The 25401-nt window shown below is 34.7% G+C and overlaps 2 protein-coding genes across 12 annotated transcripts in view; one reads left to right on the forward strand and one right to left on the reverse strand.

Moving 5' to 3' along the window:
• Positions 1 to 8922, forward strand: part of Bmp2k (BMP2 inducible kinase) — a 130070-nt gene extending 121148 nt beyond the window's left edge. For both annotated transcript variants that reach the window (XM_027939775.3, XM_071614357.1), the window contains one exon: positions 3198 to 8922. In XM_027939775.3, coding sequence (XP_027795576.1) covers positions 3198 to 4630 — 1433 coding nt within the window. In that variant the 3' untranslated portion in view covers positions 4631 to 8922. The remainder of the gene's footprint in view (positions 1 to 3197) is intronic.
• The window catches only part of Paqr3 (progestin and adipoQ receptor family member 3), a 31321-nt gene continuing 7312 nt past the window's right edge, over positions 1393 to 25401 (reverse strand). For 6 of the 10 annotated variants that reach the window (XM_027939809.3, XM_071614365.1, XM_071614363.1 and 3 more), the window contains 4 exons: positions 23842 to 23997; positions 21042 to 21239; positions 16262 to 16352; positions 10410 to 13301 (listed from right to left, as the gene is read on the reverse strand). In XM_027939809.3, coding sequence (XP_027795610.1) covers positions 13159 to 13301; positions 16262 to 16352; positions 21042 to 21239; positions 23842 to 23997 — 588 coding nt within the window. In that variant the 3' untranslated portion in view covers positions 10410 to 13158. Of the gene's footprint in view, positions 4660 to 10230; positions 10352 to 10409; positions 13302 to 14368; positions 15393 to 16261; positions 16353 to 21041; positions 21240 to 23841; positions 23998 to 25401 lie in introns of those variants that run through there. The other 4 variants (XR_011707982.1, XR_011707981.1, XM_071614358.1 and 1 more) reach the window with 4 other exon arrangements.

Below are 25401 nucleotides of genomic sequence, written 5' to 3' on the forward strand. Positions count from 1 at the left end.
CTTAATGTGTCCAAAATGAAATTTTTATTATCTCTACTTCCCAGCTTCTTTAGGAAAAAAAATTTTTTTTTCAATGCTGGGGATTGTACCCAGGGCAAGCCCATGTTAGGTGAGCACTCATTCACCAAGTTATATATCATTATATATGATATAATGATATATATCCCCAGTTCAACTTATTTCTTACTTACTCTTTGTATGTTAATGGTATTGCCATCTTTCCTGAATTTTTCTCTTCAATCTGACTCTTCCACTTTTTTTTAGTTATACATGACAATAGAATGTATATTTTGTTATTTAAAAAAAATTTGTTCTAATTAGTTATACACGACAGTAGATGTATTCCACTTTTATTTACCCTTCTGCTATTGTCATCAAAGCTAACATAATCTCTAACTGGAATTACTGCAATTTTCTTTTCCCTGATGCCTCCTCTACACCCCCCCCCCCCGCCCACACACACACATACCTTTTCCACTTCATTTTACTTTTCTACATAAGTCATCTTTTTGGAATATAATTCTCATCCTGACACACATTTTAAAGCTTTTTAATAGTCTTATTCATGGCTTACAGGGACCTACACAATTCTGTTCTTTTCCATTCTTTCCTACTTCATTTTGTACAGTGTCCTCCTTGCTCACTGTGCTTCAACCACTCCAGCCCATTTATAGTCCCACCAACGTGTCATTACTCTTTTATTTGGAGCAGATTCCAGCTTATCCTTTGCACAGCTGGCTCCTTCTCATTGTGCAGTCCTTCACTGACTGCCCATGGTAGACTTATGCACCCATCCTCCCTACTTTGTCATTTCAAAGCACTGAATGAAATAAGAAAATGCAAGTGACTGAATTCTGAGCTGAAAATATCCACAGATGTAGAGTTTATTTTTATTCCTTCATATTTCTTGTATATTCTGAATATAGTTGAACTCACAGTAGTCAATGCTTCATTTTAATACATATTGATTCAGTCAGTGCTAGGGTAGAGATGAATACATTTGCAGTTCAGTGGAGATATTACAATTAAGGTTTCTCAGGCACACCAAATACAGTATGGTATTTTTTTAAGGGGTGGCTCTGAAGGGCTATGATTTGGGCTGGGTCTTGAAACATAGCCACCTTCATGAGGCAGTGGTAGAATATTCATATTAAAGTGCAGTGGGAACGAGATGTTAAGATAGGTGAGTATTACAGGTTATTTCACAAGTATATTCCTAAGATAGCCATTTGGTTCCTGAGTTTGAGTAGGCTGTAATAAAGAATAACATGGGAAACACAGGGTGTGAGACTATAGATTTGGCAAAACAGAACCTAAATAGAGAACCCTGCATTATGCTAAGGGTTCCACTTCAAACAGCCACTGGAAGATTTTAAGCAAAGAGCCATGGGATTAGTTTTTCAGAAAAAAAAATTTATTATGGTGACAAGGTAAAGGAACCATTTGGGGACTATGAAAATCATGGCAAAGAAGCAAGTTTAGAGGCTTAGTTTCTAGATAAGAAATAATGAGGGAGTGAATAGATAAGTGGAAGAGGGAGGAAAGGGAAATTCAGGAGATTTAAAAACCACAGGCACACACTGGTAGGAAGAGGGGAGATGATTTCCAGATTTCTTCTGGTCTGAGGAACCTATGTACACACTGGTAGGAAGAGGGGAGATGATTTCCAGATTTCTTCTGGTCTGAGGAACCTACGTACATGGAAGTGCTGTCCACTAAAGGGAACTGCTGGTGAAGAATACCTTAACAAAAAAGATGGTCCCTTTTGAAATGTTTGAGTTTGAGGGTAATGGTAGGATACATATTCTGATAGGTAGGTATTCATGGTACTTACTAGAGATCTGCATCTATAACTCATGAGTAAGATCTGGGTTAGAAAAATACAACTCAGCCAAAAGCTATTAGTATATTTTGAGGTCAACATACAAGTAGTTAAAACCCCAGAGAGAAGCCACAGAGGGAGAAACACATCCAAGGATTGAACTCTAGGGAAGACACATTTTAAGCAGATGTTAGTGAAAGACAAGGCTTACACAGTTGTAGGAAGATGATAGTGCTGACTTTAAAAAAGGAGAAGATAACCCAGAGGTAACATATACCAGAGATCATCATGTTAATGATGACGAAGTAATGGTCCCTCCTCCATCACAAGCTAACTCGTTCTTGTGATGACAGACTGTACTCCCAGCCCTATCTAATTGTTTTGAAAATATTTGGTCCTGAAGGGAAGGGATGAGTATGTATGACTAAATCAAATTGACTGCTACCTCTGGTAAAATCAATTCAGTATACCAATGTATTGGGAAGGTAGTATATTTTCATGTATACTAATAAACTATATTTCTTTTCTAAATACAATATAGATTTTAAAGCTCTATATTTGGTGAAATTTAATTGCCTATCACTGATAGTTAGCCTACTGATAGTTTACAGTTGTTTTAAAGATAGCCTTTAATGGAATGTCTAGTACAATAGATACTGTAATTAAAGGAAGAACATTTTTGATACATTTTGGTCCTTAGCTTTGATTAGGCTATGAAGAATGCACTGACGCTAAATTAACTCAGAAGATACTGATTTAAACCAGGTGCAGTAGTGCACACCTGTAATCTCAGTGACTTGGGAGTCTGAGACAGGAGGAATGCAAGTTCAAGGCCAGCCTGGCCAACTTAGTGAGACCCTGTCTCAAAAAGGGTTGGGGATATAGCCCAGTGGTAGAGTATCCCTAGGTTCAATCCTCAGTATGGCACAAAACAAAATTTACATTGTAAAAGTCAAAATGCTGATTTGAAAAAAATTAGTGAAACATATAACTAAACAGACAAGGTATCCATGCCTATAGAAATGTATTGATTTCTATGAGAAAAAAAAAGGTTGAAATATAAATACAATGTTGTTTGGTGACTAATCTTACATCAGTGGTGGTGAGAAAAAACTTTTTTGCTTTTTTATCTTCAGGGTCTTAGTCTGGATGCTATAAGTAAAATTTAGCTATCAGTGAGGGTCTGTGACATAGGGACCAGAGACAAGTATGTATAACTGCAATAAGGACCTAACCATGTAGCTGAGGACAGTGACAAAGACTTGACAACATTATTTTTTCCTCTGAGGTAATTGGTATGAGGGATTATATGCTTCATGAAAATGGAGTTTGAAATGTACAGGAAGGCTATAATATTTTTTATTTGAACCTGCAGGTTCTCCTGAAAAGAAAGGTGAATATCCATCCATGAATCAAGAAAATAGCACCAGAAACCCTATCAAGAATGGAAAAGCAAGTCCAGTATCTAAAGATCAGCGGGTTGGAAAGAAAACCTCAGAGAATTTATCAGTACGGGGTCATGTACAAAAGGGGAATGATGACTCTGAAAGTGATTTTGAGTCAGATCCCCCTTCTCCTAAGAGCAGTGAAGAGGAAGAGCAAGACGATGAAGAAGTTCCTGGAGAACAAGGAGATTTTAATGATGATGATACTGAACCAGAAAATCTGGGTCATAGGCCTCTCCTCATGGACTCTGAAGATGAGGAAGAAGAAGAGAAACACAGCTCTGATTCTGAGTATGAGCAGGCCAAAGCAAAGTACAGCAGCGTGAGCCCTGTCTACAGAGACAAATCTGGCAGTGGAACAACCCAAGATCCTAATGCAGCACTCCTTGCCCTAACACATGTATCCTCTGATGTTGGGAGGGAGACTCCCAAACAGGAATTTGACGTATTTGGTGCTGTTCCCTTCTTCGCAGTGCGTGCTCAACAGCCCCAGCAAGGAGAGAATGAAAAGAACCTTTCTCAACAGATGTTTCCTACTGTAGGACTAGAGCAAGAGGAATTTGATGTCTTCACTAAAGCACCCTTCAGCAAGAAGGTGAATGTCCAGGACTGCCCTGTAGTGGGGTCTGAGGCACATGCTCTTCCTGGTTGTCCCAAAAGTGTAGATATATTTGGCTCCACTCCTTTTCAGCCTTTTCCCACATCAACAAGTAAAAGCGAAAGTAAGGAGGACCTTTTTGGGCTTGTGCCCTTTGAGGAGATAACCGGAAGTCAGCAGCAAAAAGTCAAACAGCGCAGCTTACAGAAACTGTCCTCTCGCCAGAGGCGCACAAAGCAGGATATGTCCAAAAGTAACGGGAAACGGCATCACGGCACACCAACTAGCGTGAAGAAGACATTGAAGCCTATCTACCGCACTCCAGAGAGGGCTCGCAGGCACAAGAAAGTGGGCCGCAGAGACTCTCAAAGCAGCAATGAATTTTTAACCATCTCAGACTCCAAGGAGAACATCAGTGTTGCACTGACTGATGGGAAAGACAGAGGGAGTGTCCTACAACCAGAGGAGAATCTGTTGGATCCCTTTGGTGCCAAGCCCTTCCATCCTCCAGACCTATCATGGCACCAGCCACATCAGGGCCTGAGTGACATCCGTGCTGATCACAATACTGTCCTGCCTGGGCGGCCAAGACAGAATTCACTACATGGGTCATTCCATAGTGCAGATGCGTTGAAAATGGATGACTTTGGTGCAGTGCCCTTTACAGAACTTGTGGTGCAAAGCATCCCGCCACATCAGTCCCAACAGTCCCAACCAGTTGAATTAGACCCATTTGGTGCTGCTCCATTTCCTTCTAAACAGTAGATACTTCTGATGGATTCTTGGCATTATTCCTGTTTCAAAAAAGTATGAATAGTTTTATGAATTTGAAGAAAATTTATTTGTATAGCTCTTTATATCATTCATTCTTACAGGTCAGTGAGGATAGGTGATTTTTAAATAAACCAAATAGAAAAAGGAAGTATCTCTACAGGGTAGTAACTTGATGCCTCTTCAAAGCAGAAAAGGGAGCTAAATTGAAAGCTGCACCCAAGCGTTTCTGCTACTGACATCACAGTATGGAAATGCAAAGTGTGGTACTTCCAATGAAAGCACATGGCACCTTTCCATTCCAGGTGTGTAGACACTGAGAAGGGACAGTAAAGCTGTATCATTATTTTTGACATCACAGTGTCACTTATGTGCATATCCCAGGCTCATTCCAGATCCAGCATTTAAAACTAGGCTCCTTTGTACATACATTGATTGTGTTTATGAATTTTATGGTCTTTCTAATTTTCACACAGAAAATAAACAAGCAATCTAGCTCTCCTTAAGAATTAGGAGGATCTTATCTGGAGAGTATAGAGACTTTAGTTCATACACGCTTCTCTACAAAGCAGAGCCAGAAGAAACTGACTATTGTGCCTAAAACTCTGTTTATTTTAAAAAATAAGTGCCATTAATATGGGATATCTTATGATAATTATGTGAAATAATGTATGTTAATTAGTTCAATTTAGCTCTTCTACAATGTATACAAATTTTGAAACATGTACATGATAAATATATATAATTTTTATTTGTCAATTAAGAAATTTTAGAAATATGGAGTATCTAATTGAAACCTAGAGCAAAACTGTAAAGAGACATATCTGGCATTTGAAAAATGTAGAAGACATGAATGTTATGTAAGAACAAAAAAACATTGAATACTTTAGAAACACTATTGTTTTCAAATGGCTTCTTGCCAAAACTTTAATCATGTCCTTAAGGAAGCAGATAATTGAAAAACAAACAAAAATATTAAAAAACTGGGAGTGAGGACAAGGGTTATATAGAAATTTTATTTCAGGAAAAACAAATGTGGCTGAACCCCTGAATTTTTAAGATGTTTACAATGTAAAATCATGTTGTATTTCATAATGTACTTTGTTAAATTACCACCTTCATCAATATTCCCCAAGTCATGAGCAACAGTTATTTTACTTAGGTTAAGACAGTGGAGTAATTTTAATAAAGTGCACAGAACAATGACACCCTCAAAGCCTTATAGGCAGGACTTGTGCATCCTGCTACAAGTACCTCTGCATTAACACACCAGATCTTAATATGGATATAAGGTATTAGATGATGAGGGACTAGCATCTTAATTCTGCTAGCTGATTGTGTCTCTCGTGAAAAGAGCCCAGCTACCAAATTGCCTTTTTTCTACACCATAAATCCTAATTAGAAACTTGAGATTTTATAGAAATCATGTTTAATGATAATAATGACATATGAATTAATGTGAATATCTATCTAAGCTTTAAGTTATAATTAACTCTTCCCTCTCAGATTAACATTTGTAAGTTTCTAGGACAATTATGAAAAGGAATGGAAATTCATCAGCTAGCACTTTCTTTGGTTGCTCTTTGCATCCAATTAAAGTGTATTTTATGAGTAATTTTATGAGTAATCTTAAAAGACTATCTTAATTATAGTGCCCCACTAGGGTAAATTATTTGCCTGTTTTCACAGTTCTGCACTTGGAATGAAGCAAAGCATATGTAACTAATCCACATTTTTTATTGCTTTCTACATGCTAAATTGGATAGAAATTGATGAATGTGGAAGCAATATGTGAATCACAATGTAGCAGAGGCAGACCAGGCATTACATTACTATTTACAGTTGTGCTTCTAGAGCTGGACTGCACCAATTACTTATCCTTGTGCCAAAGGCAAATATTATGTTTGCACCTTTTTTTCTGATTCTCAGGTTGATTAATACTGCTAATGCATATGTGAAAGTAGATGTTCTTTTAAACTACAAAATAGATTCAAGTGATACTTTCTTTTAAAAGTGAAGAGTAAATTCATGAGCTACAGTAGGTTTGTATCAAGATTTTTTTAAAAAAAGGAAATCTGTTGGATAATGTGTTCACAATATGTTCTTTGACTATTTAGTCTTCCATCTCTTGATCCTCATTAGCTCATCTTTTAGAAGGGTAGTAAACTAATATGGTCTCCTTCAGATGTAAACATAAAATACGTAGTTTTATTTTGCTCTTCAGTACACTGAATAATGTAAATGATTCAGACAGTGATGAAACCCTTTGGCTTATAATGTTGGACAGATTTCCAAGGAAACAATTCTGCCCTGGCTTAAAATATTTACATTCTTGTTTATTATAGCATAGTTTGGTGACTTTCCTCTTTTGAGATGGTAGGTAGGAGGAAAAAATTAGGATTCGATTGGGGAATCCAATGGAATAAAAATGGGAAAATTCCTTTGTGTTGAAGTAAGAGGCATTTTTCCAAGGAGCAGAAATTCATACTTTTCCATTTTCATTGATCATCTTCCCCACCATAATCAACTGATGCCCAGGTTAATTCCCTGATAAGAATTAAATTCCCAAGGCACATGGTAGCATTTAACATAGTACCTGGCACACAGCACTCAGTAGAAGTTTGGTTCTATTATGGGGTGGTCAAGTTCTGATTTAAGGAAGTTAAAAGAAAAGTATAATCCTATTACTATTTGGCTGTGCCTTGTGCTTCTAAGGATGCAAAGTAGTTATAACTCTAAACCTGCTATACTTGAACATCACACTAAGGGAAGTAACACAAAAAGCTAGCAAAATTCTGAGGCCAAAGTTGTTTCCTAACAGCTTTAACAGTGCTTGTTGATTCTGAATCATCTTTTTAAAAGTGGACCATTTGCCTATTTTAATATCACTTCAATAAAATGTTAGTATTAAAAAGATCAGTTTTTATGACATTGAAGAATGTATCTGCTAAAACAGAAAAACTGGTATATATATATATATGTATATTTATACATAAATATACATATATATTTATATATATAAACTAGGTGGAGGAAGGGAAGTTGCAGGCTAAATGAAATGTAACTGATTAGAATATTTATTCAGAAGTGGTAACACTCATTTGTCATCCTTGGGTATGTGTATTTGGGCATAGTTATAACATTATCTAGATTTGCTGATACATGCACCTTTCAGTCCTACCCTGTTTACTGTGTAACAATGATAGACTATTTTCTTTTTGCTGGTGGAACATACTAAGTTGGAATCCACTCTTCTTTGTTGGTGTTCATCAGAACAGTTTCTTACTACTCAGCTCTTCTGCTAAGTTTAAGTTCTGGTACTTCACATAAGCACTGTCAGAAGGTACAAGTGTATTTAATCACTAGTTCTGAGGAGTTTGGGTACATTTGTTTATATATAGAATGTGCAGTGAATTTTTTCATTTTTTTCTTTTTAGCAAAACTACTCTTACCATTTTAGGTCCAATTACTGAATAGACAGTCTACTGTGAGGATGAGATGACATATCTACTGTGAGAATAACAATAATTATTTGAGAACTTTTATACTCAGTGGTGTTTTATATATTAAGATATAATTATATACACATGCATGAACATCACATCTCTCTACTGTGGAGTTAATGTGAATTTTTAAAAAATGGAATTGCAACCACAATCATAGCTAAAAGAACATTCACTCCTAGTGAAGGTTTACAAAAGCCACTAAAAGAATAAAGTAAGTGAAAATGCAAAGGGTCACTTGGGGTTTTGTTTTATTTTAAAATTTATAGTGCTACTTTTGAAAGAGAATTGTTTTTATTACTATGCTCTTTTGTGATCAAGAAGTCATCTAATAGCAGTATAGAAGCTACTTTTTTTAATTGCTGGCAAACAGCTTTAAGTGCACTTTCTTTGATTACACTTCCATTTTTGTTAAACTTGAATTTTCTGAAGCCTTTTATGTACCACTAAGCAAATAACTTTAACCTTTAAAAAAAACGGATTACATCATTATTGTATTTCTAGTAGTTGTAAAACATACTTGCTAAAATAACTTCAGTCCTCAAATGTAGCTGGGAAACTTGTGAGACAGGATTGGTTATCCCCCCTCCCATATCTAATTAAGCACTAACTAACTTTATGACTTTATTGCCTTTATATTGCTTATTCTTGTATTCTGTCCCTGATACACTTTGTTTTGTTTGAAATTTGAAGTTATTTTCTTACTGTATTTATCATACCTCTTTTAATAATCTGCTTTCTTTAAATGCAATAAATTAAAAATGGATTACCTATTCTTTATAATCAGTGACTTTGGAGTTTTTCATTATTGTCTTATTAAAATATTGGATATAAACTTCTATTGAGTTCTTTCATTTATACCATGGACCTTTAAACATCTATTGTGTACCAGCAAAATAATATAAAAATAAGACTGTTCTTAAGGAGCCTTTATGATTTAAGTAAGAAAATACATTTGACCTAAATTTTTTACAATAAAAAGAATATAGCACCATTATTTTAATCACTTACTGACACTTATACTGATGATGGTAAGGCAGAAACATGAGACCTTGAAAATACCTTTAGGATAACTTGTTTGGCATAGTTTTTACATTATTTCTACTTTTTAAAAAACTACTAAAAGCCTGCTAACATATATAATTGTTAAAAATCTTTTGAATATTTTGGTCTTTGACTATGTCCGAAAAGCAGTTTTGGAACATTAATGAGGAAAACATGGGGTTGATGAGGAAAACAAAGGCTTGGTGTCAAGGTTGTGGTATTATAATGTAATATCCCCCAAACTGGAGTCTAGATTGGTGGCTTATGACAAGTTTCTCAACCAAAAACAAGATTCATCTTACTTTGTACTTTTTTTTTTTTTGAAGTAGTAACATTCATTTCAAGTTATGTGGAAAAATAAGGGCTTTTGTATCTTCTTAATGAATAGTGCAAAACACCATAGTATCACAAATGGAGAGAAAGTTATATTAAAAAGTTCGTATCACTGTTCAAATTGTTATAGTTAACCCCTTATGGTGCAACTTGAACTGTTTGGTTTGAATAGTTCCTTTTTCAGGAAGCCGAGCTTAAGCTTCATATGTAGTTAATATTCTCATATTAAAAGTTTGAACTCTAGCACATGCATGCTAGGTAGTGTTTAATCCTACATTTGTAGAGCAAGATGAAGGCTTTTGTGGCTGTTCGTTTCAGGCATGTGAGTATACAGAGGTTCACTTTTCATAAGTGGGCCATACTATTTCTATCTCCCTTCAAAAAGTGTTCTTTTAAGGTAGTTTCAATTCTTGATCATTACCTTACTACAGTACAGAAGTATGGTATCAAATTTCAGGGGAGCTCAGTACTCAAGAACATCTATACCTCTCTTCAGTATAAACATGATTATTGTGATAATGCAGATAAAATATACTTCTGCCTCTCTTCTAATAGCTGAGCTGATTCTTTACACACTTCTTTGGCAGGAATGGAATTACTAAGAATGATGATTTGGTGTGGATATGGACCCATTCAGCAACTGGCAGGAATGTAGAAATGCAAGCTTTGCCCCTTGACAGTTAGTACAGGGCAAAGTATATCTCTAGTAGGTACCTGCCACATGGAGAGCTGTACAGCTTTATGCCAGTCAATCACAATCTTCAAATCGTACACTCTGTCCAGGTGGGATGCCATGTGATGTGACAAGATATTCCCTGATTCTTCATTCCTGATTCTAAAATATGATTTTTAAAGCTGTTATGTATTAAAAAAGAATGACAAGCAGCACTTAATATATTTAGTAAACCCAGTTTATTTACATAATACATATTTTACCATGCAGCTTACGGAATTGCACTCAGAATAATAAACAAAAACAAACCGGCACTATCTTGCTATTTGAAAATGGCTTTATAGAGAAAGATAACTTTCTTAAACGAGTTAACTAAACTATAAAAATTGCTATGGTAACTTAAAAAAAAAGCTAAAAATAATTTTAAAATATACTTGTAAAGTCTGTAGATAAAGAGCTTTTATAATTTACACATTGGTAAAAATTAAAAGTAGTCTTTTTTAGTATTGTAGCTGGAAATTATACTTTTAATTAACTAATAACAAAAAATAACTTACATATACATTATTACAAGGCTCAGATTTCTAGGCAACTTTTAAATATTCTTTAATGTTAACAGTGTCTTAAAACATTTTACCAGTAGTACTGTGCACATAGTAGGTGGTCAGTAAATGCTGACATACATAAGTATTTATAGTTGACAGCAACCCACATTCATGTGAATATTCCTTTACAATAAATACATCATAGTAAAGATAAAAATCAGAGGATAGCTTTCTTACAATATTTAACATTTTCAGAAAACACTTAAGTATTAATAAGGAATAATTCTTCCTATAGACCTGTATGCCCTTTAAATTCAAAAAAATAATCATTTAAAAACAAAATATGCTCTTTTTTAATGTATTAATTTGGGTGGCAAGTATTACATAATTCATACACTATGTAAGATGGGAATTTTTTTAAAAATTAAACTTAAAAGGTTATTTTTTAGAATATTTTATTGGAAAAAAATGATTCCACACCTAAAATAACTGGACTTTCCCCTCATTTTTAACTTGATGATAACTACTTAGTGTATTTCATTTGGATGAAATGTCAATTTAGAAGCAGTAGTATTATGTAAGCCAATAAAGGATGTTTTAGGGGAAATATGTCCTATTTACACCAAAATCTCCTATTACTTAGTATATAAATCACACTGTGGTCTATGAGATACTATAGCCATTTTCAAAATAGCATTCCACCATAATAATGAGTATGATGTAGCATGCCCTTACTGGGCCCACTAGAAGAAAATTCTCCTTGCTGAGATACCAACATGGAAAATGTATATTCCAAAATCACTACACTGGAAAGGAACAACATTTTACAGATGGATAAACTGAGGCACATTAAAGTAACTTTTCTAATACTAAATGTAAAAAAGGCATATTGGGAATAAGATTCAACATCAATGAACATTTTTCTAGATATCCAGTCAGTTCTATCTTGAAAACATACCAATATTTAAAACAGTTTGTCAACTCATTAAGAAATGTTGGTAATAATTTATAGTCTAACAACAATTTTTTACGTATGTCTGCTTTAAGAGATTTAATTTATGCATATGAAATGATCAATGAACGAACGGCAACAACTGTATTAGTAAAACTATTTTTTTAAGTATAAACAATGACAAATTTAATGCTTCATGTCCAAATTGTATTCATTTTTAATTTTTTTGGTATTGGGGATTGAACCCAGAGGCACTCTACCAGTGAGCTATATCTATATCCCCTGTTCTTTTTATTTTTTATTTTGATACAGGGTCTCACTAAGTTGCTTAGGACCTTGCTAAATTGCTTAGGTTGGTCTCAAACTTGTGATCCACCTGCGTCAGCCTCTCTCGAGTTGTTGGGGTTACAGACATGCACTGCTGCATCCAGCTTCAAGTCCAAATTTTAGATGGTGAATATAAACATTTTATCAATGCAATGTTAACTTACGCATAAGCTGAAGACTAAAGCACAATCCTCATCAAGTGGGGCATCAGCATGACTTTATTCTAAGGCTTAAGGTTCAGTTCAGGGTCAAATCAGGGCCATGTAAATCTTATGGCCTTGAAAGTAGCACCCATATAGCTGGGAGTCCTCATCATCAAATTTCTTTTAGAATTTTGGGATCAAAATCTTCTATAATCCACTTGCAAGAATTCAATTATGATATGGAATTAAATAAACTCTGGAATTAAAAGGCTTGAGTAATGATTTGATTATTAGATCATGGAATTTGTTGCTTAATCATGTCCTTAGTTTCTAATGTGATTCTTCGCTGATAAAAAGTAACATTGCATGTTCATTTCCTCTTCTTAATACCTCCCTTAAAGAAGAACTCTTGTTCTGACGAACTGAAAATTCCTAATGTTTCTAAGGAGAGAACCTGTGGCTAAAGGAAATAATATTTTAAGTGCCAGATTTTCACAAACCATGTATTTAAAGGCTATGATTACTCCAAATCACTATCTTAGCTTGTATTAAACATAGGCTGTAACAAACGTCACCTTGATTAGGCACTTAAATTTGACGATTTAACGAAAATACCTTCTATTAAAGCCATCACACAGGATGACTCCATTTCAAATGGAGATGAGCCCTTCCTAAGGAAATTAAGCTGGTGTCAAGTAAACTGAATCCTATTTCTACAATAGTTTCACATTCATTGTTACCATTCAGATTATTTGTTATGATCGCCAACTAATTCTCATTTTCTATATAAGCAGCAAATTAGTAGTTTTAAGGGTCTACAAAGCAGTTATTACTACAGATCCCTAGGTATATTTTTCCATTTTTATAAAGCATTACCCATGATACCTTAATCAAGAAGAAAAAGAAAAAGATGAATGGGAACCTTAGAAATAGTGGGGTATACAAGTCCCCATTTTATATTGCTTAACAACTGAATTCACCAGGTGGCCATACCTGAATTCTTCACAAATGTGAAACATAGTCAGGACAAGGCTTGCTATGTCTGTACTGCATGACATAGACTGTTGACTGATGCCACCAATATAACATCACTACTGCAAGGATATGCCATATTTGGTGGCTAGATCCGAGGTAGTTTAGTTGTCCTAGAAGGAAGGTAGAAAGAAATTAATACTGATTGTACTATTTTGATATTAAAAGAAAATAAGTTTCTGGGGCTGGGTTGTGGCTCAGTGGTAGAGTGCTTGCCTAGCATGTGTGAGGCACTGGGTTTGATTCTCAGTACCACATAAAAATAAATAACTGACAACTAAAAAAATATTTAAAAAAAAAGAATTTTCTAATCTTCAGGCTTGGAAATATGGCTTAGCAGCAGAACATTTTTGTTAGTCTCAGTGCCTGGAGATCCAAGTTTTGTTTTTGTTTTTTTTAAGGATGAACACACATTTGGGTTTCTAATTTTAAGGTTTTATCAAGAACACAAGTAATTTTTAGAAATGATATTCACAATGTATTTTTAAAAATCTAACTTGTAATTTTCAGGAATTTGACCTTTTGCCTCCCATGTCTCAATTCCTATCTGGTGTAATGGGAAAAAAAAAAAAAAAACTGAAGAAATGAGGGTTACAAATCAGCGAGTAATTTAGGTATGAATCTGTGAGTAGGAAATGCACTGTTGTGTTTAGATATGAACCTGTTAGCAAATGCACTGTTGTGTTTAGATATGAACCTGCTAGAAGCACTTCTTTATTTTATGCATGTATGCAAGGAGAAACCTCAGTCCCGAATCTTAATACTCTAATGGAATAATGTGCAAAATTCTGTGGTAGTAATGGGTTAATTAACTAAGGTTGATTAGTTCACATACAATTTCAGAAAACAATTTAATTTCTCTTTATGGCTAAATATTAAATTCCATGGAGATTAATAATTAAAATGTGGAAAGCTTCTTGATCTTTCCTGGTGTAAAACAGAAGAACAGCTATAAAAACAAGTGTAAACTTTCTCTTAGTGAGTCTACGGTCGTGTAATGTGACTATTCTCCAACCTCTTCTTATTTTTGTCTTACCAAGAATAATAATTAGTGCAGAACATTAATATTAAAGTGTAAGTCAACAGGATTCTTTCTATATAGGTTCTTGGCTTTTTTTTCTTTTCTTTTTTTTGGGGGGGGTGGGGTAGGGCACTAGGGGTAGGGTAGGGTAGACTTCTTGACTCCTAAAGAAGCTTACAGATTCAGTTTTAAAAACCAAATTCAGCCCAAGCAACTTAGTGAGAACCTGACTCAAAATAAAAAATAAAAATGGCTGGGGATGTGACTCAGTGGTAAAGTACCCCTGGGTTCAATCCCCAGTACCAAAGAAACAAACAAACAAAAAAAGCAAATACAGGGAATTTGAAAAGAAACTGGTTATCTTGTAATAGTAAACAGTAGTACAAGGGATCTATTCAATTCCATTCATGATACCTTGGACATCCTTGGGTCCATCAAATACCACTGTGGTGTTTATGTATTTAAAAAATTTAATGTGAGCTGAATTTAAATTTTTAGGCTTAATTTTTTTTTAATATCCCATTATTCACCACCTACATTTCCCCACAGTTCTCTCATACATGAAAGAAGGTACTTATCCCTGAGACTATCACTTTCACCTGTAAAGCCTGTAGTGTTTATGGTCTCCATATCTCTACTGCTTTCACGTACCTGCACTAAACCACACATTCAACTTCAAGGGGCACATTTTATATCAAGCTCATCTTGGATAAAAGTTAAGTTACAGAACATTTGATCTTTTGTAGGTTTTCTATATTAGACAATTCTAAAACCTGGACATTGATATTTTAAGGTCTAAAAACACTATAGCCACAATCACATACTGTAAAAAGAATTTATGGCTTGATCTTCTACTTGTCTGTGATCAGGAACAGAATTTTTAAAAGAATCATTAACAAAGTTATAAAAAAATATATTTTACCAGAATCTGTTTTCTGAGGAAAATTCTGGCCCTGCCTGGAAGATAGTTGATCTTCAATTCAGGAGCATATCTTAGTAATGTTCCCACAGCCTGATGTGTACACACTCAGGCTCTTAGTATTCCCATTCCTATTCAAACCTCAGGGTGAAAAATCAAGTACAGAGGAATGCCTGAGAATCTGTGGTGGATTCATTCTCTATTCCAGGGTTTTTCATATTTTCTCCTTCCCGTCTTTAATTCACTGTGGAAGAGATTCCTAACCTAGGAAGAAGGAGCATTGAGTTTGCAGTTTGGATTTAAACAAATCCTTGTTTTCTGTCTTCCAAATTTAAAAAGAAAAATAAAACACTGTTTTATGTACTACATAAAAGTTGTTCTTGAGTCAAGCTAAGGCTTACCTGGATTTGCATCATTTTGCCTTTCATTAAACTACATATCTCACTTTGAAGACCAAGTTGAGTGATATCATTATACTAATTGCTAGCATTTATTGAGGGCTTACGACATGTTAGGAACTGTGCTGTTTTATGTTCATTTTCTCATCTAATCCTGACAAGAACCCCAAATAAGTATTATCCCTGTGTTTCATATAAGGAAACTAGAACTGCAAAAGTTTAAGTTATTTTGCTCATGCAGCTGACATAGTATTTTCCAGGCAATCTGACTTCAGAGAGAGAGTGTCAAAACAAATATATATTTTGGAGAATAATCACTCCACCCAGTGTCCTCTCTGTTATTTTCCATCAGAAATACTTTTCTTTGGACTGAAGAATGTAGAAAACTATCCTTTTCTTAAGTGACTGGCTTATAACTATCTTGGGGACAAACAGACTCATCAATTTTATTATTTTTCTTAGCTCTGGGTAACAGGAAGCAGAAAGTAAAATCACAGATAAGGGGGGGACTATTGTTTTATGACCCTCACCACTTATTGGATTCAACTCATACTCTGAGAAAGAGCTTGTGAAAGCCCTTTGAAAGGTAGGGCTTTATATAACATTAAGAAATAGAAGAATTACTCTATAATCAAAAATGCTGAAAAATAAATCTAAGTTTTGATTCTGTGAAGCATTTACTTAAAGCTTATACTTAAGAATAAAGCTGCAAAACCTCTGTGAAAGAACACCCACCTGGAAAGTACCGCTCTGGAACTTTGGAGATGTAGAATAGGAAAGCAAGAAGAGCAATCACATACATCACAATTACACGAGGTGCAAAATCCTGAAAAGTAAAACATGTTTTTTATTTTTTTTTTCCACAGATCTTTCTACTTTACTGAAGTCTAAATTTATTATGAATATGATGGTAGAATTTAAGACTGTTCAATCTGAATGGTTCTATAGATAAATCTCCAATAATAAGCCTGATTTTCATTCTTCAGGAAGAAGTCCACAGAAATGGAGCACAGTGGATGCCCTAAAGGTTAGGCTACTAAAAGAGTGAGGGCTTTATGCTGCTGAAGGTCCTAGTGTGTCTGAATCCTCTACAATGTATGCATCTGGGTTGGATACATATGGGAATGGAGTAGTCTCTTGGCTTACTCATTATCAAATGAGTAAGCCAAGAGACTACTGATTAGTGACTTATAATCAGAAATGATCTACACAGCTTGGTCCAAGACAAAAATCTTCCAATATCAAAGGAAAAAATGGTTCTCTTGGATATCAAGCACTCTATCTTACTGCTAATGCTCTATTAGAAAAGTTTTCCTGGAGAAAAATTGAAAGCATTCCTCTAAGAACTGGAACAAGACAGGCTGTCCTCTTTTACCACTTCTATTCAGCACAGTCCTTGAAACTCTAGCCAGAGCAATTAGGCAAAAGGAAGAAATTAAAGGGATACAAATAGGGAAAGAAGAGTTCAAACGATCCCTATCTGCTGATGACATGATTCTGTATTTAAAAGAACCCCCCACCCCAAAATAAAAACTCCACCAGAAAATTTCCAGAACTCATAAATGAATTTGGCAAAGAAGCAGGATATATAATTAACACTGATAAATCAATTGCCTTACCAATCACCAATGATGAATTAGCTGAAAGAGAAATAAGGAAAACCATCCCATTCACAACAGCTCAAAAAAAAAAAAAAAAAACTTGGAACTCAATCTAACAAAAGAAATGAAAGACCTCTACAATGAAAAGTATAGAACATTAAAGAAAGAAATTGAAGAAGACCTTAGAAGATGAACAGCTCTCCCATGTTCTTTGATAAGCAGAACTAATATTGTCAAAATGGCCATATCAAAAGTGCTATACTGATGTAATGGAATCCCTATTAAAATTCCAATAATGTTCTTCATAGAAATAGAAAGAGCAGTCACAATATTCATTTGGAAAAACTAGAGGCCCAGAATAGCCAAAGCAGTCCTTACTGAGAAAATGAAGCAGGATGTACCATAATACCAGATCTTAAATTATACTATAGAGCTATAGTAACAAAAACAGCATAGTATTGCCAAAACAGACATGAAGCCCAATGGAACAGAATAGAAGACACAGAGATAAACCCACAAAAATATTATCTCATGCTAGACAAAGGCACATAAACACACATTAGAGAAAAAAAGAGCCTCTTCAACAGATAGTGCTGGGAAAACTGGAAATCCATATGTAGCAAAATGAAACTGAACCCCTAGCTCACCCTGCACAAAACTCAACTCAATATGGATCAAGGATCTAGGCATTAGACCAGAGACCCTGTACCTACGAGAAGAAAATGTAGGCCCAACTCTCCATCATTTTGGCTTAGGAACTGAATTCTTCAACAAGACTCCTAAAGTGCAAGAAGTAAAACCAAGAATCAATAAATGGAATTGTATCAAACTAAAAAGTTTCTTCACGCAAAGAAAACAATCAAGACCATGAAGACAGAGCCTACAGAATGGGACAGAAGCTTTGCTACCTGCCCCTCAAATAGAGCATTAATCTCAAAGATATATAAAGAACTCAAAAAACTTAACACCAAAACAAACAACAACAAAAAAACCCAAACAAAAAACCAAATGATCCAATCAATAAATGGGCAAAGAAATTAAGCAGGCACTTCACAGAAAAATAAATATGAATGATCAAAAAAAAAAAAAAAAAAAAGAAGAAGAAGGAATGTTCAACAATCTTCTCTAGCAATTAGAGAAATGCAAATTAAAACTAAACTGAGATTTCATCTCACTCCAGGCACAATGGCAATTATCAAGAAAACAAGTAACAATAAATGTAGGTGAGGATGTGGAAGGAAAGGTTCACTCATACATTGCTGGTGGGATTGCAAATTGGTGCAACCACTCTGGAAAGCAGTATGGAGATTCCTCAGAAAACTTGGAATGGAACCACCATTTGACCCAGTTATCCCACTCTTTGGCATATACCCCAAAGGACTTAAAATCAGCACACTACAGTGATGCAGCAACATCAATGTTTATGGCAGCTCAATTCACAATAGCTAAGCTATGAAACCAACCTAGGTGCCCTTCAGCAGATGAATAGATAAAGAAAATGTGGTATATATACCCAAGGGAATTTTACTCAGCCATAAAGAAGAATGAAATTATGGCATTTGCTAGTGAATGGATGGAAATGGAGACTATTACACTAAGTGAAATAAGCCAATCCCCCAAAACCAAAGGCCCATTGTTCTCTCTGATATGCAGAAGGTTAACACACAATAATGTGGGGGGAGAATAGAAGTCATTGAATTAGGGAAATTAAGGGCAGGAGAGAGTATGGGAATAGGATTGACAGTAGAATGAATCCAACATAACTTTGCTATGTTCATATGTGAATACAAGACCACTGTAACTCCACATCATGTATAACCACAATAATGGGATCCTAATTAGAATAAGTTATACTCCATACATGCATAATATATCAAAATACACTCTACTGTCATATATTGCTAAAAAGAACAAATATAAAAATAAGTTTTCCTGGCCTTGAGAAAATAGCCAGCTATAACTTATACATATTGTTCTTAATTCTGATTATAAAACAAACTTACCAAAAATCCATTTGAGAAATAAAAATAAGTTATCTCTCTTCCTAATTCAAATACATACATGAGAATTACCAGATTCCTCAGATTAATTAACCTCAGATTTCTCAAGACTTTCTAGAAAATACAACTTCACCCCACCTCTTAGGATTATCCCTTCTGGAACTTTTCACCTTTTGTAACAACCTCTACAGCTTTTAAATATTAAAGCTTATTAGAGAATTTTCTGAAAGTTTCCCTTTGTTTTCTCACTGGAATGATCCATGATCATATGATTCATAGAATTCATCTTTAATAACCATTGTCTTCCTATTTCATATTTCAATTTTAAACTTTTAAACATGAAAAAATTTCTCATTTTTTCCTACATTTCTTTAATATCCATTGAATTAATAGGTCTTGTTTTTTTATTATTATTATAAGCTTAAAAGGATGTGTTCACCACATCCAAATTTTAATTACTTCTATATTAACAAAAGTTATCCATTTGTTGGAACTAAATTTACAGTGGCAGCTTCCTATTCTATTTTCTTATTTTTAGGGTATCAAAACTCTCAGAAAATGTTTTCCCACAGAGAGGATCATTTACATCCCTCATCATTACTATCTCACTGTTCTTACAGTTTCCTAATCTTATGAAGAAAGCATCACCCTTGTCCTCAAATGAACCAGATTAAATCACTGATTCACTGTCATAGAATATTCTTTGTTTTCAGTGTATATCCAAGTGCTTCCCACCATACTGTTGCCAACTTCATGTAAGTGAATGTAAGCCTACTACTAATAGTTTTTCCTCTTCTATTAATGCATGATCCTTACTAATAATGGATTCTTTTGAAAAAAGCCTGCTTTTAAAATCCCACATTCCAGACTAAAGGCCTCAATGCAAAAAATATACATGATTTCTGCCAGCTTCATTTTCTTTTTTTTTTTTTTTCCTTTTGGTACTGGGGATTGAATCCAGCAGTACTTTAACACTGAGTTATATCCTTTTTATTTTTTTTATTTTGAGACAGGGTCTTGTTACATTTCTGAGGATTTCACTAAGTTGTGAGGTTGGCCTTTAACTTGTGATCCTCCTGCCTCATCCCCACCTCCAGCTGGCTGGGATTGTAGGTGTCCACTACTGTTCCCAGCATTCTGGCAGCTTTCTTGGTATATGTGCTCATGTAAGAAAATTTCGGTTTTATTCTGTAGCACATACTTGGCATTTTTATATGTATCTCTAAGAATGTAAGTCTTATTTCTAATCATAATCTCAAGAATGTTGAGTTTTCACTGAGGTTCTTTCTAATGCATATTAACTATATTCTATAATACCTGATATCAATAGCTCTTCTTTTATTTTGCAAAATATTGCCCTTGGTGAGTTGAATATGCTTCTTTGACTCCAGCAACCAATATGATGATAATTTCCAAATCTTTATCCCTAGTCTCAAACTTGGCCTAAATTCCAGACCCTGTGTCTACCTTCACATCCTATAGATACCTCAAATTCAACAGGTTCAACAAAAAAATCCTTTCTAACTCCTCTTTCCCCCACCAAAAATATCAAGTGTTCCTGCTTCTATACTTTGGTTATCACTGGCATTATCACCGATCCAGCAGACAAAGCTAGAAACTTTGAAGTCCTCCACAGATAAGGACTTGGATATTTTACACACTAAAGGTAAGAGAAAGAGAAATAAGAATGTGTTACTTCATAGACATTCAGGAAAAAAAATACTAATCAGACTTTATATATGCTTTTGAATGGTATGCTTATTTATATAGCAGTGAAAAATTATGGTGTCAGCATATAATTAAAAATATGCTCTCAAATGACACAAACTCACCCACTACTGATTATATTACTTTACCCAAAATAAAATTGAAAATTATAAAAATGAGGACAAATACTGATGACACTTAACGTACCTGTACAATAGGAGCTCCAATTCCTCCATTGAGCCAAACCCAGTGAAGAGTAGGGATTACTCCATATCCCGAAACAGAACAAAAGATGATAGAACGGAGCCTCTGCCATTGCTGTGTGAGGTAATTGGGATGAATCTGAGCAAAGAACACTGCCAGGATCATGGCAAGCACTGTGATCAAGTATACTTGACGCCAGTACTGAAATGAAACAAAATCAAATTTTAATTCTGCTATTAACAATAGTGAAGGCAAAGAGTAATTTTGGCTTATATTTAACACATTCCAAACTACTTGGTACTTTCAATTCCAAACAGGATTATTTATCTTTCTTAAAAAAAAAATGCATATACCAAACAACTATTAAGTTTCGTAGGATGACAAATCAAATTCTCAAGTGAGCTACTGAGACTGCATTTATTCCTACAAAAGCATTTCCTGAGTACCTATTACCATGCTAGGCATGGTTAGAAGTCCTATAGAAATGTAGCAGACTATGACACAGACTCTCCCAGTGGATGAGCACATAGACTCTGGGAGGGGCAAATGTAAACAAATGATCATAATTCAATGATAAATATTATAACTGAGTTTCAAACAAAGTTGTAGAACCACTGAAGAGAGAGCAATGTTACCTGGGATAAAAATGCTTCACAATGGAGGCAACATCTAAACTAATATTATGTGGGAAGGAGCAGCTCTCAAAGAAAAGGAGCAGCAAGTGCAGCAGGGAAATTTGGAGGAGGCTGAAAGGCAGCAAAGTCAGGCTTTACCATGTCATTCAGGAATAGCAGAGTTCTTTAAGAATGGGATGACAGGGTCATTTTTCGAATGACATGAGTGTAGAAAACAAAGAAATGATAGGGAGCCTTCTAAACGGACATTAGAGGTTTATTCAAAAAGAAATGAATTCTGTTGAAGAATGAAGATGCGAGCACCAGGCTGAGGAAGCATTTCTGAAATACACTTAAGGTCTTAATGGCTAACTGGATATGTGAGAGAGCAGCCATGGAAGGCTCCACCCTTTCTATCCTGAAAGGCCAACAGTGGCTTCCATTGATAAAGGAAATGAACAAAGATGTTCCAGGTTTGGGGCATATATGATGAGGAACATGAAAATAGGTTCACTTTAAAATACATTAAGTTTGAAAGGTTTATGGGATATTTAAGTATTTAAGTGAACATTGAAAGCTGGAAGTGAAACTCAAAAAGCTAGCATCATATAGGATGTGAGTTCTTAACTTGGCTCCAGGGATCTTTGTAGGGTTATACACCTCCTGATTCACAATTTTGGATTGAGATAAGCAAACAATTAAAATGATGCATGATTACATTTACAAGCTCCTAGTTATCAGCATGCTTCCTCTCTTTTAAGGTATGCAGTTTCATGCAAAATGATTAAGTTATGAAAACTGGGCAGATATGAACAGAGTTTACTACTAAAATCAAATCAATTTGCAAGGTTAATTGAATATATATTTAATTATATGCTTATCTCCCAAAGTCATTAGCCCTAAAAAACAAAAAGCTCACATTTAAAGATTTTTTATTTTATTTTATTTTATTTGGTGCTGGGGATCAAACCCAGGGAGATTTGTGCATTGAGCTACATTCCTAGCCTGTGGCTCATGTTTAAATGTGTTTAAATGGATGCAATTATTAATGCTCTTTTATTCAAACCTAATATATGACTTTTCCCTTTACTAGTTTTATATACTAAATATGTTGATAGTTTGCTCTGCCATCATACAGATTTAAGAATCCCAAAGAGTAAGAATTCTGTCCTGCAGCCAATCTTTTCAATAAGCCACAGCTTAGAGCACCATGCGTGGAGGGTGTCTTGGGAAGGCCAGTCTCTATTCCTTGTGAAAAGGACTAAAACTACCCTGTAAACATATTGCTCTTGAGGGAGAAGTGTAATCTTCTGCTGAAAAACAGGTAACAAAAAGGACAAAAGAAAAAAAAAATCAAAGAATATGATAGGAACAAGAGAGAAAAAGAGTAGAGTCAGTGGGGACTTTCTGAATGGGAGAGTTTGAGATGTGGTGAGCTCACGGCTCAGTTTGCCTTTGGGCAGGTGATGGGTTAGAGGTTATATTCTTTTAAGGTTTGGCTTGGCAACATTTTTAGGATAGGTGCTATACTATCTGAACAGTTTTGCAAATATTGCTTTGCATAAGACAAAACTGAGTTTTAGGACCTTAGGGACAGAAAGCAGAGTTGATCCAGAACTTGGAACAGACATATCTTATAGTTGTTAAAGACCCTCACAACACATGGGGGTCTGTTTTTAGGTCTACTATGCAATAGAGGACTGAGGAAAGGAAAACATATTTCTTATAGAAGAACATGCATCAAGACATGCACAGATATATCTTTTCTTTTTTTCAGTGAATGAGAAATAAAGTATGAAGGGAAATGGAAAGTGGTAACCAACTTCATTATTTTATCAAAAGCTAACTTTATTTAACTTCAATTCTATAAACACAAAAATTAAAGATATGCAATGTGCATATATAAGTAACCATATACCCATATGAACATAATTAATAATTCAATATCTACAGTAAGCTTCAGAGATAACTTCAATTATATATTTTTCCAGTGGAAAAGGAGTGAAATAAGTGTGGAACTAGTAATAGATGTTAGAGATCACAGGTGCCTTTTGAAAAATAAGTTTATGCCTACACAAGACTCTTCTGTTTATTCGGTTAGTTACTTATTCAGAAATTCAAAGGAACCACTGCAAGAAAACCTGAGACCTAAATGAAAAGCAGAATGTGAAATGTTTTAAGCTACTTACATTATTACAATAAAATGCATAAAATACTCCTGAGACATAGCAGCCCAGTATTCCAATAGAAATTCCTGCATAATCTAATGCCATCCATCTTCGACAGGTTTTTTCTGACCGATGGCAAGAAAAAAGATGATATCCCACAGAGCAAAGCATACAGACCTATGGAAAATAAAAAGAAATTTTAACAAAATGAAACAAAAATAAACTAAAGTAATTCATGCATGATATTCAGGGAATTGGTTAAGGATACAGGCTTTCAGCTTTATCAACTTAGCAAGGCCCTAAGCAATTTAGTGAAACCGTGTCTCAAAATAAAAAATAAAAGGAGCTGGATATGAAGCTCTGTAGCTCAGTGGTAACACACCCCTGGGTTCAATCCCTTGTACCCTCGCCCCCTCCCAAAAGTGCAGGCTTTTAAGACAGTGTAGGCTTTCAAGTCAAATACATCTTGCTTTGGATTCTAGCTCTGTGCTTACAGTAGGGCAAGACATGTCTTTTCTCTAAACCCCAATTCCCTCATGTGTAAAATGGGGATAAGAATCACAAAAAAGGAAATTTAAAATGATAGCTATTTTATATAAAAATTATGAATAACTTTTTATATAACAATTATAAACAGAAGTAGGGAAATTACACAATACAAATGTTTTTAAAAATATCACATGAAGGTATTTTGATCTATGAATAAGTTTAAAGAATGAGTTTAAAGAAGCAATACGTGTCCTTAAGAAAATCAAAGAATATAGAACTGTACAATGTAAAAAATATAAACCCTTCCCACTCAATTTATTCCCCAAAGGTAGCCACTGATAACATTTGTTAAGTATCCTTCCACTTATTTTCAATATATATGCCCAAAAACTGTGAATAGAAGTCTGCAGCCTGGGGATGTAGCTCAGTTTTAAAGCACTTGCCTAGCATGCTCAAGGTCCTTAGGTCAATACCCAACAACTACCCTCCCATCCCCCCAAAGGGAAAAAAGCCTGCAAATACAAGATAAATATACACTTTTAAAAATTAATCAAATGGACTCACACTATATGTTCTGTTCTGCAACTTGCTTTTTTTTTTACTTAAAACTTCATGGGCATAAAAGATGCACTGTATAAAGTTTACTTTTAAATTCTAAGGTAAACATGGCTTTATTGTCCCCAAATATAATAAATCATGGCTTGCTGATTATAAAGATAAAACCTCTATTCTTGAAAAGATTTTTTAGAAACAAGTAAAGAAGTAGTGTTATAAGAAGTTATATAGGAAAAGTCATCAAACCATAATTAGAAAATTGAGGAGGGTGTTTGTGAGTGTATCTGTGCATTGTAGGGTGGTACAAGAGGGAGGAAAGGTGAATTACAGAAGAACTATCACCCCTGTAGAACCTAGAGTTCAGCTGATACTCATCAGGAACATACAAGAAGACATGCACAGGTTTATTGGGGGTCCACAAAGAAAAATAACATAATGAAAAATACAGAACCATTAAAGAATGTCCTGTCTTTATTCATTCATGATTATGACAAGTCCTACACATCAAGGAGTTTCAACTTCAAAATTATGGAACAG

The sequence above is a fragment of the Marmota flaviventris genome, chromosome 7 (genome assembly GCF_047511675.1).
Source record: "Marmota flaviventris isolate mMarFla1 chromosome 7, mMarFla1.hap1, whole genome shotgun sequence".
Classification (NCBI taxonomy): Eukaryota; Metazoa; Chordata; class Mammalia; order Rodentia; family Sciuridae; genus Marmota; species Marmota flaviventris.